This window comes from Poecilia formosa, unplaced genomic scaffold (genome assembly GCF_000485575.1).
Source record: "Poecilia formosa unplaced genomic scaffold, Poecilia_formosa-5.1.2 Scaffold172, whole genome shotgun sequence".
NCBI classification, from domain to species: domain Eukaryota; kingdom Metazoa; phylum Chordata; class Actinopteri; order Cyprinodontiformes; family Poeciliidae; genus Poecilia; species Poecilia formosa.
This window is the reverse complement of record NW_006800111.1, coordinates 537768-555745: the sequence shown is the minus strand read 5'-3', so window position 1 is coordinate 555745 and position 17978 is coordinate 537768. Positions and strand designations below refer to the sequence as shown.

The 17978-nt window shown below is 39.0% G+C and overlaps 1 protein-coding gene across 2 annotated transcripts in view; it reads left to right on the top strand.

Moving 5' to 3' along the window:
- The first annotated feature begins 1654 nt into the window (after positions 1-1654).
- The window catches only part of LOC103146982 (thymocyte selection-associated high mobility group box protein TOX-like), a 53817-nt gene continuing 37493 nt past the window's right edge, over positions 1655-17978 (top strand). The window contains exon 1 of one of the 2 annotated variants that reach the window (XM_007565100.2): positions 1655-2202. In XM_007565100.2, the coding sequence (XP_007565162.1) occupies positions 2098-2202 (105 nt within the window). In that variant the 5' untranslated portion in view covers positions 1655-2097. The remainder of the gene's footprint in view (positions 2203-17978) is intronic. The other variant, XM_007565099.2, reaches the window with a different exon arrangement.

The window sequence follows — 17978 nt, the reverse complement described above, 5'->3', positions numbered from 1 at the left end:
CTCACACATTCAAAAAGAGTCTCGCTCTCACACATTCAAAAAGAGTCTCGCTCTCACACATTCAAAAAACGAGTCTTAGTACTGTGTGTTCAACTTTAGTCTTGTGTATGTGAGAGATAAACGTCTGTGTGTGTGTGCGCGAGCTGTTAGTAGTGTATGTGAGCGAGAAAGTTAACGTTTGTGTGTATGTGCGCGAGCTGGTAGTAGTGTATGTGAGCGAGAAAGTTAACGTTTGTGTGTGTGACATTTTAGTATTTTTTGAGTGTGCGTGGCTATTTTTTTGGAGTATGCGAGAGTTTTTGGTAGTGTGTGAGAGACGAAACGTAAATTTTGTCCTAAACGGCCCCTCATAGTAGAAGACACCGTCACCACACCAACACAGTCACCGGACCTCAGCAACTGCAAAACAAAAACAGTTAACCAATATAACAATCTTAAACCTAAAAAGAAAATATCAGCCCGATTAAAGAACAAAAAGGGCTGTAAACAAAATAAGTATCGAAATGGAAATGAATAGACAATACAAGTTAAAACATCAGGACCAGGCGTGGCCCTCTTGCCACACCTTAGCAGGAGGTGAAATGGGCTCGCTGATGCCCCACCCCAAACACCGCTTCAATGAAGGCGGATGACGCCGCCGCAGTCCAACTTTAAAACGATTGTGCAGAAATCCGGGAGATGAAAGCAAACAGACAGAGATCTGGGAGACTAATGCAGACGAAGCAGAGCAGCAATGGTCCAACTGTGGGGGTCCTGCGAAAATTAATTAGTCACCATTTTAAATAAAACTGGAACAAACTGGAGCCTAGATGAGCGTTAATTTCTTACCTGCCGATCCACAAACACGCACACAAACACTCGCAGAACGAGGAAGAGAAGGAGCGCAGCGCAGTGGCGTTTTACCTATGATCACACTTCAATTTAGATTTTCTGACCAAGATCAGCTAAAGTGCAGGGAGAGCATGGATACCTCAGGATATCAGCGCAACATGCACCAGCCAGCGATTTGTTGCTTTTCGCTGCCAGAGCCCACAGGACGCAAGCCACACAGTGGGAGAACAAAGACCACACATCCTGAATGAACGCCGCAGCTCCTTATATACACCACGCCCACTTTAACAACCGGAACTTCTCACCTGGAAACTATTTGTGTGGAATTATGTATTTCTATACCACTACATTCGTATATATAAAAAAGCTGCACATTTTCACAAGTTGAATGGATTAGTGTGAATGTATGCAGCTGCATATAAATAAAATATATGTTTGAGACGCACTGAGCTAACAAACCAAAGTAGAAACAGAAATTTATGAAATTGTTGTTGATCTAGAGTGATTTTACACTCTTTTACCTCTAGAGGGAGCAGCTGCTACCGTTTACTCCAGACTCCTGATGTCAAGATGGAGTCAAAAGGAAAATTGTGGAATTACCAAAATAAGGTCCTTCTTCCTGATGCAGAGTTTTCTAGCAAATGGGAAAAGTAAGAGGAGTTATTTTGCCTAGTCGGTGTATTAATTGTATTTATAGTAAATAATAGCCACTTTGTCACATGTAAGCTCGTGATTTTCGTCGAAACAAAACCTTGTCTTTTATTTTGTTAATAAACATAGTTCCTTTTTGCTGTGTCCAATGCGTGCAGCTTGCTTTGAGAGCCCTTTGTATGACTGGTCCGCAGCAGCAGAGCAACATTGACCAACAGAGTCCCAACCAGGGACAGACAGGTTCACCGACGTCCTCCGTCCCCGACGCGCACCGCAGCAGGATCCGGACTCTGACAAAAGGAGGGAAAACTGCGCTCCTTTTTATTTGAAGCGTTTTGCTTCAGCGATAGAAGCGCTTTCACCGATAACTTTGGTCCTCTGAGGTGCAGTCACCGGAGCACGAGAGCCGGCGTGTAGAGAGGAGCGCATCCAGCCTAAACTTTAGATATCCTCATTTTATTTTTCGGACTAGAACCTGAAAACTGCACCCTCAAGACGCTTTCTAATGGACTAACCCCCATTTATTTTCTCTTTTCTAAGTTTTATTTGTAACTGGCAATAAACAGTAGAAAGTGGAAGAGCAGACGAGAAGGAGACGTGGATGTATTTTTAGTCATGGATGTAACAGTTTACCCGCCTCCTCCTCAGCCTCTGTCCGCTTCAGAGCACTCCAGGCTGGGGCAGTTCTCCTACCCTGACCCGGCTTTTGGGACCAACAAGGTTTGTGCTTCTTTTTGGCATATTTTTATGGGGAAATAAACCATTTCTTTCTGTTACCCTCTTCCCATACTCCCCCCTGTCCCCCTCTCTAGTGTGTCTTCCTCTCTTAATTAAGTGGTAATTAATTGCTTTTTGGGGATCCCTTTTAGTTAATGCAGCCACTGAATGTAACTACATTTTAGTGGTATACCAGTCCTCTCTCAGATATACGTCTTTTGTCTATTTTTCCCCCCAAATCAAGCAATTATTTCACATAACTACCTTCAAAATAGATGCATAATTTGTTTACCACTAAGACCAGATGTAATTATAAGAATGTGGTGCATAGTAAGAAGCAGAAGTGAGAAGAGTTAAAGACCGTGCCCTGTAATCTTTTAGCTGAATTCAAAAGTGGTGATGTATGCTGGAAATGGCAGCATGGTGATTTGCGCTCGGCATAGACTCTGTTGTCTACTTCCCTCTACAGAAGAGCCAAAGGTCAGTGTCAGGCCCACAGCACATGCAAGCTTCATCTCATATTAGTTATGAGTGTGTATTGAGAAATGCTTCTCAGAATGAGTTCTTAGTGTCTGGGAAATGCCATGTTCATTTGACATTAATGAATTGCTCGATTATTAAATTAGCCTTAGCTGATGAGTTGAGCCAGTGGATTAATTAATCTTTTTTTTCTGTCATACGCTCATTTTGTAGTTTTGGAAACTAGTTCTGAGAAATAGTTGGATTTTTTTTTTTGTTCCCGTTTTGCCATTTTGCACATGTAAACAAACCTTTTCTTTCCCCCTGCACTTTAACCTTTGCACATCAGTATATTTTTGCTCTGTTGTTAAATAATCCTTTCATGAATTGTGAAGTTAAATTGACTTGGCATGCTCAAATGTTGTACATAATTTCATTTAACTGTATACGCCATTTCCACTTGACTCATATGGAATATGACAGATTATAACCTTAGATCAAAATGGAGGATATTACATATTGAAGTCAAAACGAATAAGCACAACTGAATCATAAGGCATGTAAGAAGAAAAGAGATACAAATTAAAATGAAACTGTAAGAAAAAGAGGATGTGATGAATACAAATGAAAATTTATCTTGGAGAGACGAGGTCTTCATTAAGTTGGAAAATAAAACTGAAAACTTATTAGTAAGATGGAACGTTTCTGTTTTTGCAATTTTGAAGCAGCACCTGACTGAGTCACTGTTGGTTCGAAGACGAGTAGAGTGCCTCAGTTTTGGTGATAACGTGAGTTTCAACATGCTTTCGCCAGAACTAACCAGTTTTTGTGAGTTTTCCGCTGTCGAACAGGGATATTACCTCAGCAGACACTGAGCAGGTACCTTCTGCCACCATAGAAGTGTCTACTGAAGAGAGACCCGTGGATTTTCTGCAACCAATCGTTACAACATTTATAACTTTTAAAGAGTCACTTAGTGAACAAATGTTAAACACATTTCTGAAACCTGGTATTCTAACTATAGACATTTCACAGCATTTACACTGCAAAACTGTATTATAATCGTTTCATATTTAGAGAAAAGTTGGATCATTTCACAAACATTTAATGAATAAAATCTGAGAGATGTTTATTTTTTTTTATCTGCACATCAAAGTAGTAGAACTTTAAAAATCTAAAAGATGGCTTTAAATGAAGTATTTAACCTTTCACAGCAGATGGCTGTGAAAATACTTTGATCGATTAAAATAGTTTTTTCAAACATAGCTGAAAATAAGTGGAGCATTAGAGTATTTTAAGCTAATGTGACTCAGACTTTGTCCAAAAGTTTCTGGTAAAGTGGAAAAGTGCCTTCCTACTGTGGCATTTTTCTCTGGAATAGGAGACTCTAGGAGATTATTATTATTATTATTATTTTATCTTGGGGAAATTCAGAGAAAAAGGAAGATCTAGGTAAAATAGTTACAGTGAAAACATGCCTTTAGTGATTACAGGTCTACAGTTTATTGAAATGTATTGGCATAAAGGTAGCCTGAAACCTGTCGTTGAAGGAAATCTACCTGTAATGACACTTCTGGCTTAAATCAGCGGCGTTCTGTCACAAACTGCTGTTTATATATGTATGGGTTTCATATTTCTTAGACTAAATGAACGTGGTAGAATGGGAACATACTGACTGCGTGTCCCTCAGCTTTGTGGTTGATTGGCTGTCAGCTGACGAACCCTGTGAGCTCTCCTCCATCCCTGAGTCACCGTCATGCAGATTTTTCTCCACTCACCTTAGAAGAAACTTTGCCTCGCACACTTTAAAGGTGCTAAAAGTCTGTACCAGCTTTAAAGGTGCACAGGATGAACACTGAAAACAAGGAGGATGGTTGATGATTGACACTTGCTGTTTTTTCTTTCAGACTTCAGATGCACTTTTTTTTCTCATCCAGTAAATGTGATGTTTTGGTCTTTTTTTATGGTCAGTCATGTTTAACTACACAACTCAGAAGATTAATCTGAGGCTCTCCCTCCATGTAAGTGTCATAATATCACCATTTTATTTTATTAACGTTTTAAGCAACAACTGTCGAGTGAGCCAACCAAACCTGATGCTTTACTTGCTTACCAGTATTTTATTATTTTAAATAAAAGACGAAAAAGGGAGTTGAATCAGTTGTAAAGCTATTTGTACTAATACCGGCACAATTATGTTGACGTGTAAAAGTGCACAATTACATTTATCATCAGTTAAACATAAAAAACAACATAACTCGGTGCAACTTGAGCTCGTTTTAGTGTCACCGTTCCTTTGGCGTGATTAGTTTTCAGGTGTAAAAGTCACCAACATTGGCTCAGCATTTGTACTCAGACATTGCTGAAGGCTTTTCTCTGCAGAAAAAAAAAAAACTTCTGCTTTTCTGACTGTGTCTTTGCTAACAGGGTGTGCTTGGTTTAAGCCATGACAGATTGTGATTGGAAGGTTGTTCATCCAGTTACCCTCAAACAGCGTCTCTGTTCACAACAGGTTGGAATAATCACTTTCCTGATATTTCTTGTGTTTATGTCAGTCAGGTAGGAATTAAAACAGCACCACAGCGTACTGATGAACAATTTTACTGTGTTTTGTTAATGTAAAAGTGGCCTTTTTTTTTTTTTAAGATACTATACTCTTGTTATGTGTTGCTGCTAGAAAACCTACTTTTTTTTTTTTTTAAGAAGACGGGAAACAGAGATATAGACAGTAGATGCTGGGGATGTGGAGTGAGCGAGCGGTGTGGTTGGGGGTAGGGACTGAAGAGAGATACGGAGGGTTGTTGGGGGTAGGGATGTTGTAGATGAGAGGGAAAGAGAGACGGAGAGAGAGAGAGAGTGTGTGTGTGTGTGTGTGTGTGTGTGTGTGTGTGTGTGTGTGTGTGTGTGTGTGTGTGTGTGTGTGCGTGCAGTGGGGGGTGGGGCCACCAAGGTTTGTACTATATTTCTCTCTGTGTGTCTTTTGATTCACGGCAATGTCGGCCTGATAGACGAGATCAAATTACTGTGTGGCTGAACGCAGGGACAGAAGGAAGGGGAGAACGCAGAAAAGGAAGAAAGGCAGGAAGTGAGAGAGGAAAATAGGAAGCAGGGGAGAAACAAAATGAGAGGAAAGAAGAAAAGCATTAAATTAGAGAGCCGCGGAGACAGATGTTTAATGCGAAGAGGTAAAAGCAGAGGTGGGAAAAAAAGGGAAAGAGTCACTGTTACTACTGAACAGGCAAAATGTCATCACAATTTATACTGATGAATAGGATTAGCGAGAACCACTTAAACAGTTAATTCTCTACAGATATATTTGGTTATGAAGATTATATGCAGTGATTCAGCCTCAAACCCTAAAGCAGGTTTTCTCTCCCTCTGTACAAACCTTCCTCCCTGTACAGAATAAACATTTCACTTTGCAGTGTTTGTACTTTCAAGTCGACTGCTGGGTCTTAAAACTCATTAAAAGTCTGTAACTCAGTTTTAGGCATTAATACGTCTTAAACATGTCCACTTCTCACAGAATAGGCCTCAAATTAAATTGGTGTTCATTTGTTCTGGATGTTGTAGATCTTGATGACTAAAGGGTTATATCCTGATTACAAAACTACTAGGACCATGATGCACTGCAGCTAGCAGCACGGTTGAAACAAATTTATTGTTGAGCTTCTGTCTTTTAAAACATCTTGTTGCTTTTTTAGAACTCAAAACTTTGACAATTTTAAATTATTAGTTGTATTATTTTGCACCATTTTAAAAAACATTTAAATAGCATTAGTTTCTTTATGCAAACTCAAATGAAACCAATCTACAAGCAGGATGTGGCTCAGAAACATTTTGATAAAAAACTATTGTTTAGTTTTTTATCAAACTTAACTGGCCCATTTAGCCAGTAGAACCAAAACTAGGTGCTATAAAAAGTCCTGAGAAAACAGTTAATTGAATCTAAAACTTGAGCTCGGGAATCAGGAAGGAAATGATGATCTCTGCTGTTGAACGATGAGGTTGTGTGTGCACATCTTGCACCATGGTTGGACTTGTGTGGTAAAACTGTAGCAGCTAAAACGCCTAACTAAAGGAAAACTATGAGCAAAATCCAGTCAGAATTGACAAAGTCACTGTAATACCAATTATTAGTAATATTTCTACAGATGAATGGAAAATTAAATCTGCAGCCCAGTGAGCTGCTTGCTATTAGAAAATCCTGTAATTGCAATATTATTGTTAAACACATTTTTTCACGTCTTGCTCTCTTTTAACATTATGATATTTCGAGCTCTTTCTGTGACCTCTTGGGCTTCATTATTTGTACCATCAGTTGTGACCATCTACTGCAGTTGGACTCATCCAACAGGTTGAATATTTTTAAGATGCAAATTCTGAATTCATGAAGCGTAATAGCCAGCAAATACAACATTTAAAATGGTTCTTAACACACGCAGATACTTAATCAACCTGTGTTACATTGTACAGCCCAATTGCCCAACAGTAATAACATGCACAGACAGTTATGAGAATGTATTATGGTAATTATGATCACTATACCTTTTGATATGGATAACGTGGTTGAGCGCTTCCATTCAGGGCGCTTTCCAACTTATTTCCTTATTCTTCTTTGCATAATTTGTTTAGCATGTAGTCATAGTTGAAACCAGTTGATGTTTATTGACAAATTTCAATAGACATTGTAATCATGTTGTGTGCAGTAGGCAGATTGTATTCTTCACACAAATCTGACTTTTTGTTTGTTTGCTTGTTTTCTGAGGTCTGGAGTCACCTGGGTATTTCTGATCATTGTTTAACTATGGAAAAGTTTACACAAACTAAATATGTCTAAACAGAAATAGGCTTTGAAACGCTCTGACTGCTTGCTGGTGGATTGAATCTTGAATATGACTCACAAGAGCCTTATATTTAATCCACACATGGATTTTACATTTGCTATATCATGAATCTAAGCATTTTCTTTAGGTCATGTCTGAAGAGTCCAGCCATGTAAACGTGTAGCTGCTCTTAACTTGTGGAAGGAAATAAAAGAAGAAGAAGAAGAAGAAGAAGAAGAAGGAATCCCAGAAAGTAGGAAAAGAAGTGAAGAGGGACAGGCAGAAGTCGAGGGCCTAATGTAAACATAATGATTGTGAAAGCTGGGTGAGGTATTTCTAAAGCAAATACAGAACAGGAGCGAACACTGAGGAAAGAACAGGGCATCAGAATCAGAACAGACGGGTCCAAAAACATTTCTACATGATCTCACTGTTTAGTGAGGTGTAAGAGAAGTGGTGCAACAGCAATAAAAAGTGGAGTGTCTGAATTAGAGAGGGTCAACAGTCACGGGAAAGTCAAATACACTGGTCTTTCATATGACCATCGTCGAACACAAAGGGTGTTTTCAAATCATGCAAATTACCGTTTTAGTTCTTCTGTGGCGTCGGTATCTGGCGAGGCTTTCATGTTCAACTGAACGCAGTGTGGGAGGGTCAAGGAAGGCAATCTGTTCAACATGTGGAGTTTTCTGTCTATTTTTTGAGTTTACACCAACAGACTTTAGTTATTTTACAAGAAAAACAGTGGGAGGTAGTGGTGGCATTAACAGCGAAGCGTAGATATCTTGAATAGACACTTAAAAAGGTCTACGTAGCTCTGAACTGAATCATGCCGAAAATTCCTGTGAGCAGCTTTGATTTCTGGGTCCAGATGTTGTTTATGCTCTTCCGTGTCACTGTTCCATAGTTTATACAATCATTTCAAAGAACTGAGCTATAGTTTATGTTATTAAAAACACTTCAGAGTTTTGCAACAACAGAACATTTTTTCCATCTTCTGCTACTTGTCTTTTGGATGTAATTTTGTTTTCAGAGTTAAACATGGAGTCTTGTTCCTCGCTTACAATAAAACGTTGGGGAGAAGAAAAGCTCGTCCCACAAGAAACGAGGAATTTGTAGTCTGTGGATTAAATGTGGGCTGTAGAAATGTTTCAAAATTATTTTTAATGTCACCTGAAAAATTATATACCAATTTACATCACTTAACATTTCTGTGATTTAACAAATGAATTGATTTTAATCGATGGAAAGCGTGATTTTGTCAATCCTTTATTCGTAACAGTATAAATTGTACAATATCTCGCAGTGTGCATTCAGCCATCCCTGCTTAGTCCGCTTCAGTCAAACTCTAGTTTGTCTGCATGGAAAGTCCAGTTTGTTTGATGAACGCACAATCAGACTCTGATGTAAACCAAAAAAATGCGAAACCCCGAAGTTTCACTCATGTCTTGTTTGGAGGTTTTTGTGTCGTTTCCCTCAGTAGCCATTGGTGTAGCGCCACCACAGGTGAGGAGGTGAACTGGTTTTTCAAAGAGTTTGGATTGTTAGACACAGTGCAGTGTGACAAATATAACACAATTTGCAATTTTCCAATCTTACTCAGTCTACCAGACAATCAGGTGTGAAAACATCCTCAGATACTTGTTACAAAAAACAATAGGTGCATTTGTTTAAAAATCGATCAGGACATATTTTTTGCAGGCAAATTGTTATTATTATTATTAGTATTATTATTATTAGTATTAAAAAAAACTGTATTTAGATGCTACCAGAACAAATGCCAAATGATGATCCTAGAAATAAAAATGTATCACTACTATGTTGAGACGTGTCTGCAGCTCATTAAGGCAGTAAGAGAGAGAGAGAGTGATACTTTCAGCAGATAACAGGAAGGATAAACACAGCTTCTCTGTCATGGACCATGTTGAACTTTGAATTTATTTTCGGCCTTTTGTGAATTTCTGAATGCAGGTAAATGTCTACACAATCCAAGGAAAACAGTCTGAAACTTGGGTTAAAAGTTTCTACTTCTGTCCTCATCAATTGCTAATATTTAATGTTAAAGAGAGTTTAAAAGGTGAACTCTAGCATCATTTTCTCTGCTTTAAAATGCCAGTAAAACTTTCTACACCCATTTCATGTCCAACAATCATTTGGTGAAATGTGGGTTACACCCTGGACGGGTCGCCAGACCATCACAGGGCAACTTCCTCTTTTTTCCTTTTGGCTTGTTATTTTGTTTGTATTTCCTTTTAACTCATGTAAAACACTTTGAATTGCCTTGTTGCTGAAAATGTGCTATATAAATAAAATCACCTTACTTTACCTTGCAGAAAAGCACAAGCACACACACACAGCAGAATTTAGCTAACAAATTATAGGGTAATAATTGAAAGGGATTTGGGAAATTGTATCAATTGGACTGTCAGCCCAAGGTAACCTGACAGCAACTGGAGGGCTTCTTCAGACTGAAACAGGCAGAATATGTGTCGATCCAGCAAGAGTCACCTTGGGGGTGCCAGAACATTATCGTCATCACACCATTCCTCCTCGCGCTTCGTGTTTACCTGCGGGGAGCACGCTGTGTTTTCATGTAATAATAAATCTGCCTCCACATGAGTTGGCTGACTTAACTTACTGTATATTGTGATTGCTGGCATGCAGCCTTGGCATAAACAGGATAATCCCCTGTGCAATGAAAAAAATAATGCACTCCTCACCAAACCTGAAAGGAAGCATTACCATTTTTAAGGAACAATCTTTGTCAGTCAGGATTATAAAAAAACGAATTAATATGGATTTGTCAGTGATTTTTAAAATGCCGTGCACCAGACACTAATATGTAAATGTGTTGTGTAATTGGTGTTTTCATGTTGGCTCTACTGCCGTAATGCTTCCTGTGTCATATTTTTATTTATTCAGCTGAATCGGTTGTAGAAGATGTACTGTACACCTACAGTTATCGTTGCTGTGGCCCTCGCCCAGCAGCTTTTTGCTCGTGTTTCTACTGTACCCTCCTTAAGTTTTTATCCAGCCAGAGTGCCGGCATTTTATCTAATTATCTATCAGAACACAACCAGTCAATCTGTCCGTCCGTCTGTCCATGTTGGCAGTCTCTCCCACCGAAAAAAAACAAAAACAAAAAGAATCATCTCGCCAGACTCGTCTCCCCGTCCCTCGCCCGTTTCAGCTTGCTGATGATTGGTTTGCTTTCAGAGCTTCAGAGCTGCTGCTTGTGTGCCGGTTTGTGTGAAAGCGTTTCAGTTGGTTAAGTCTCGGGGACGGAGCGATGAGGGGCTCCTTGTTGGTGGAGGGGTGCCAAATGGAACAGATGGGCGGAGACAGTGCGCTGCCAGAAGAGACTAATTATCAGGATTTTGGTTCCAAAACAAACATATTGCAATCAAATCACATGCTGCAATCATCTCCGCATTGTTCTGTGTTTGTGTGCGCCGTATTTGTGACAATGACTTGGCTCAATTAACTTGTGGCGGACAAGATTGGATCTGTTCCAGCGTCGTTATTCGGAAATAGTTGGAGCCCGATTTCCTCTAGCACTCGGCTTTTGTTCTCAATCATGCCATCATAGCTGTTGTAGCGAAGTGCTAATTGCTGTGGATAGATTGAAACAACATTGTCACAGTTTGAGTTTGTAAAGTTGTGCCTGTTTCCCTGTTTCCTTTTGCCCTTTAAGCTATTTGGGACTTTAAACTATCCTTCACACTTCTTTGATTTATCTGCTTGTCCTCTGGGACAGTCAAACACAAAATGCCTCAAAAACAAAATAGTTTTTTCTTTCAATTTTAAACTTTATGCTCTTGCAAGAGGCATATTTCAGACTCTTTGAGCTTGAACGTTTCAAGTGACGAACTATTGGAAGAATGCACAGCTTACTTTGAGGAATAAGCTGACCTGTACTTTTTGTTTTCAAAAAGATATGATGACCACAATCTACCCAGAAGACATCAGGTTAGCTTATCTTGTTCAAATAATGATACCATATCAGTTAAACGCGCATTTCATTGGTGTGGAAGTTTTCCTGTTAAGATGATTCCTGTGCCAATGTTTTCTTTGTCTTGTGCAAAACAATAGGTGATTCTGTTTTGCCCAAGACAAATCCTTCTAAAACTAGCATTAGATTTTCTCTGATCCTGTTTATTTGGATTCTGACCCGCTCCTCTGATAACGAGAAATCAAATGTGCTTAAAGTGTTAATAATTACAGATTAAGCTTTCTTCCTGTTCACATCCTTCTTAGTTGTAGAGTTGCTAAATCTGAGCTGCAGTCTGTCGGGTTAGAAATGGAGAAGGGGACACTCAGACTTCAGAACGTTAGATGTAGGTATGACTTCATTGGGGGTGAAAATGTTGGTAAAACAGCTAAAACAAAATTACTGGATGATCATAGGAATTCACCTTCTGCAAAGAGTGGCCATTTTTTTATATGGCATGGGTGTGAGAGCTGCAAGATTGTTCAATAAAGCCAGTAATAAAAAGAACAAAGATTGTTATATGACATGCTACAGTTCTCATACTTAAAAAAAAAAAAAAGATTCTTCCACTGTCCATTGCTCTCTCACTTTGTCTGCCTTGGCCGTCGCTCCTGCTATCACCTGAGCGAGAGAGCATGACTTAATACACTTTAGGATTTAGGATGAAATGCACATTTTGTGCATGCATGGCCATAAATTTTGAATTTTGACAGCATATATCTATGAATATACCCATATATTCATTGATATAGCCATGATCTTGAGAAGATGTAGTGTGTCTTGGTGAGTTATTTTGAAAATATGGACGTTGTGCTCATTTGTTTTCCTGTTGTGTGATCTCTGAAGATTGAATCCTCCATCCGGCGAAAACAGGCTACACTTTTTGTGTCTTTTGTGTGTTTTTTGTGTGTCAAAAACTTCCAACAAGCTGCCAACATTTCCAAATTTGATATATTTCCCTTATAAGTTTAAAGGTTCATCAAATAAAGTAAAGCAACTTAAAGGAACAACTTTAAAAGTTCCAGATATTTTCAACATAGATAGCAAATAGATTTAGTCAGTTTTCTTTATCTTTACACTAAACTATTTCCAAAGAAGACCATGCAGAGACTTCTCACCTCTGCAGCCAGCAGGTATTGTCTGCTTGGTCCACACACAAAACAGAAGTAACCTTGTAAATCTGTCAAAATTACTTATTTATTTAAAAAAAAAAAACATTTGAAATATTGTTTAAATACCATGTATAAGAGTCTCACGTGTTTTCTTTTTAATTTGTAGATCATTTCTGATCTCAGGCTTTTTGTTATACTGATTTTAGTTTATTCCAATTACTTTGCACAGCGCTGTGACAGTAGCATTTTGATAATATTTTAAAATAAACACAACAGATTTGACACTTCAAGCCAAATATTTAGCATCTTATTTTAGCGATTAGCATGTTTGGCGAGGCTAGCACCTGAACAGCTGCTTCAGGTGTATTCAGTAGTGAATGTGAATCCTGACCTTAACTGTGAGGGGGGAAAAGCACATCTGGAGCACCGCAGCTCAACAGGTTTGATAAACACACATTCTTCGGGAGCTGGAGCGCACGTTGCGAGATGAGGGGCTTTACAAGTTGATTAACTCAAAGTAGTTGGGAGGTATTTTTTCTCTGCGTGCCACTGAGATTCCCAAATTCAGCATTTTCCAAGACGGAGGCTAAAAGTTCAAAAAGATACGCTCTCGCGTTATCCAGTTATATACGCTCATCCTTCCTGTTATCTAATGAAAGGTCGTGGTCTCTCACAGCCTGAATGAACCACATATACTGAAAAAGTTCATTTTTCACTTCACTTCACCCCCCTTTTTTAAGTAACAGCATCCACACCGAAGAGCATTTCCTGGTAGCGCCCAGGATACTTATCTCTGATAAGACTAGGATTGTATTGTTGTGTTTCTGATAAGTTGAGAAACAGCCAATAAAGCCTCCAGCCATTTTCATGGGACAGATGCAATATATATATATATATATATATGCTTTAGGTCACTTGGGGCAACACAGAACCACTGAGACTGGATCAGTGCCACCAGCCTGACATCCAGTCCAAGAATTGTCCAAAAACAATACCAGATTGCCTCTGTCCCACCCCTAGCTAATAAAACAGCCAAAATTAAGCAAACACAAGCAACAATCTTTCATCTTTTGCTAACAGATTACAGTCTTCCTCCTCTTAATGGGAGAAAACTGTATGACGTAAATTGGTAAAATACTGGCTTGAGTAGCAATATGAGTGTGTTTTCCATTTGAACATATTTGTGATCTGAGTCGATGATTAATTGTGGCATAAGAGAAGATCTTTAAGCTGTCACAGAAACTAAACAAACCTTTATCGGCCATAATAAACATTATGCTTTAATTTACACGGCCGGGGGTTGGGAGGAAATCACACAGACTTGTCATACTGCGAGAGGCAAAAACTAAATTAGACTGGGCTTCACTGTAAACACACTGTTGAAATGCGAACCACTTTGTTAGCTCAAAAATAATTAAACTCATGATTAAAGCTCCGTTTTAAGAAATGTCGTTTTTTTCCCCCCTCCCCTCTGCACATACAGAAAAGTGTTTGCCCACGCACATCCAATCTAGATTTACAGCCAGGGTGGATACATTTAGCCAATAAAACCATGTTTATGTTGTTGTCAGGGTGACACAGATAAGACAGATAAACAGTTGCTGAACTGAACTACCACTGCTGGGTGAATCTGCCTTTTCCACACTCACAAAGCCACTCATGACTCTTTTTTCTCTCCATCTATTTCTCAATGTGCAGTCTTCTGTGTTGATTTGTTTCCCCCCTCGGTCGACTCAGTGTCAGAGGAAATCCACCGATCCCGGACCCACACATGACCCAAACCTTTGAAGTGCTGAAAGTAACGAGGCATTTTGGACACATGTCACAGTTTTCACTCTGGTGCAGAAGGAAGTTGCAAATATTCTCGCCCGCATAAGACATTTGATCATGATAGACATGTTGCAAAGTCACTTAACAAGCTTCATTGATTTCAAGCTTCTAATTGTCTGTTTTTGTGCTTTTAAAAATAGACGTTTTCAGCTGTGAGGCCACATAGAAATTCCACTTCTTACCTCTCATTTCAGATTATATGACTCAATCGAAACATTTTCTGATGGAATAAAATGTCCGTTAATTTGTTTTTTCTTTTTTTTCCTTCTTCTTCTTCTTCTTCTTTCTAAAAGCTTTTATGAGTACCCTGATTTAGCTCAAGAGGTAACCAGACCGCAGTCTTGTTTCTGGGAAATGGAGTAAAATCACACTCTTTCCATTTTTATCCTATCGTCTCACTCTGTTTCACTCTGCTCACATAAAGTCGCCCTTTACCTCTTTCTCCATCTCTCTCTCACTGCACATTCCATTTCTCAGCGGCTCCTCCTTTTTCTGCTCTCTCTCTCTCCTCTTTTCCTTGATACGCAGTATTCCTCTCTTTTTCCCCCCTTTGTCCTTGTCTGTCATCCTAATAGTCTCTCTCTCCCCCTTCCTTCTCCCCCTTCCTCCGACCCTGACCCACTTAGCGGGCTGCTTGTTATTCAAACCTTTGCTTTACCCACACAAATACAGACGTACACACACAGAAATGGAGAGTGAGCTGCAGAGATATGAGAGGGAGAGAAAGAGATGGGCATGGGGAGGGAGAGCGGAGAGGTAATTCGGGTTTACTACAAAACACGGGCAATCTTTTTTTAGTCCTCTTGCTCAAAGATTTGATACAAAGTAAGTACTGATAAAAAAAAGTTGCTCTTTCGTGAATCATTAAAGGATGCAAAGTATATTTTTGAATCATATATGCAATGAACAACACCCAAAGCCACGTGTTTTCATTGAAAAACCACCGCATGCTCAAAATCGAGCTAAAATGCTGCTTCAGTTCTGACCTGCTGCCTCATTTTAAATTTAAAACAAAGTAAAACATTGTCCGGCTGGAAAATGTCCGTGTTCTCATGGAGGCCTAAAGGTTACGATTTTGCATCACTGTTGATAATATGTTTGCATAGGATTTTAAAACAACATCATGTTTCCATGTGAAAAGGCTTTGTTGGACAAATGACACCGAAAGAAATTCCCAAGTATTCACTGGACCACAGCTAAGCTACTGCACAATCGCACCATTTTGTGCAAAACGTTGGAGAAAGCCGATGTGGAATTTTTTCTTTTCTTTCTTTCTTTTTGCCTCCTCTGCCGTTTTGGTTTCTGTGCGTCTCTGCTAGCTGAACTGAACTTCGTGTTTGTGTCAAGGGTTGATTGTCACAACTTTAGTTGTTTTAAACTTTTTAATCGTTGCTGTGGATGTGAGTATGTTTAGGTGACAAATGGGATTAATGAGTTTGTCAGAGGCTGGGAAAGCAAGTGGGGGGAAAAAAGAGACCCGACTTTCAGCTTTGAGGGAAAGCAGTGAGGGAAGGAGGTTTAGGGATATTAGCATCTTCTCTAAATAAATGGAAATTGATATCTTAGCTAGAATTACAGTAATCTGAATAGGGTGAAGCTCCCACTAAATATTAGTTTAGGTTTTAGCATCTGTTGAAGTTAAAATTTAGATAATTCCACACATACTAGTGAGTTTCTCTACGACCATTTATGTTCTAATAGTTCAAACACCAAATATTAATATGCATGTTAATGCTTTAGCACAGCCACAGAAGCTAACGGCTAGAGGAAGAGCCAGTCAGGCCAATGGTGCTCCTAGACTGACTGCTTTGCCTGTAGCCATGTAGCATTGGGGCTAGTGCATTTGCTACTGAATATTTTAGATATATTCAAAAAATCATGAATTTTTCTCAAATAATTTGGAGCCATGTTCCGCAGGAAAATCCACAAATGGAGGCGGGGATTCGTTGCAGTTGTGTTTTATTGTGTTTAAAGTCAAAGACTTGCGTCTAGTTAACACAACTAGTGTTACTTTTGAAATCTTGAGGCGTCACAGATATCAGTAGGTGTCGTGTTAATGTAAAACAGACTTGATTCACTTCTCCAAACAGTCCGTCAGGAAATGTCTTTTATGGACGAGAGAGGCAGACAGAAGACAGTACAGAACTCGTCTAATCCCATCACACATAAACTTAAAACAATAAAAGATATAGAGTCCAAAATGAAAGCAATGTCTACACTTTATTAAAACAGCATTTTTCCATTTTTTTTTTTTTTTTTTAAAGCAGGACTGGTGCCAAGCACTTCCAACTACGCGCTTTGAGAAAAACATTTACTCAACTGATATGACAGAAGACATACAGCGGTGAGGCTTCGACGTTAAAAAAAGCTTTTAATATTTAAACCGGTGCTGGTTTTAGATTCGTCGTTCGAACAAAAGTGTGGAGCAGGCAGATGTAAAGTTAAAGGAAGTGACAGCTACTGAGATCCATCTCTGTCCTCGTGTCCCTCTGAGTTAATGAGGAACGTAATAGGTTCCACTCACTGAGCGCTCACTGAAAAGAAATCATCACTGTTTCTCTCTTCTGGCCTTTTTTTTTTTTTTTTTGCCTCTGTCCCCATTCTTTCTGCTCTCCTCTCCTCTGACCGTTCTTACTGTGAGTTGAGACCTATATTTGTCCCTGGGATTACACAAACACATTTCCATTTTGTTTACTCTGTGCAAATGAATCTAACTGCGCCCTGATACAATCTGATTAAGGGACTCTGAAACTGCTTCTATTTTTCTTCACCAATACATTTAGGGAAATTACATAATTGAATGTGATTAAGTGTATAGTTCAAGTTCATGAGTTTCTCTCTGTCTGTGTTGTTTGAAAGGAAGAAGTAAATGCTGCTTGTTCGTTTTTTTTTTTTTTTTTTTCTGCTCAGAACCATATCTGACCTTTTAACGTTTATTGCAAGAGCTTCACGCATGTTTGCTGATTCTGGTCCAGTGTGTCCCCAAAAAGCGAACATATATTCTGACTTCCAGTCAGGTTCCTTGTTCTTGTTTTCCAGGTTGACCTTTGGCCCCGATCAGAAGCAGGTTTAACTGGTTCTGAAGAAGCTTTGGGCTTGTGCTCTTGCTGGTCTTACTGGACTGAAGGTTCTTTCTGAGCACATTCTGTTACCAGCTCTGTAACATTCTTACACAGGAAATGAGGCAGGAGGGAAAAAAACAGATCAGACACGAGCCGCTTACTGGTGTCGAGGCATGCCGAGTTTCAAAATTTGTTTCAAAACCACAAAAAAAAAAACAATAAAAACAAACATTTCCATCATATTCTCCCGATGAAAGAAATCTGTCTTGTTTCCTTTATGATGATAAATCCACCATCGCGTTTTAAAACTTTAACTAGAAGCAGATTTTACAATCTATACTCAATTGTCATCCTTGTGTTAACCAATAAGGAGTTATGTCATAGTCTTTTTTGTTCAAAGTTTTTCATTAAATACTATTTTACTGTAAAATACAGTAGTGCATGATCAGTCCGTGTGAATCTCATATTGGCCTATAAAAGGAAAACGTCAATCCCCAAC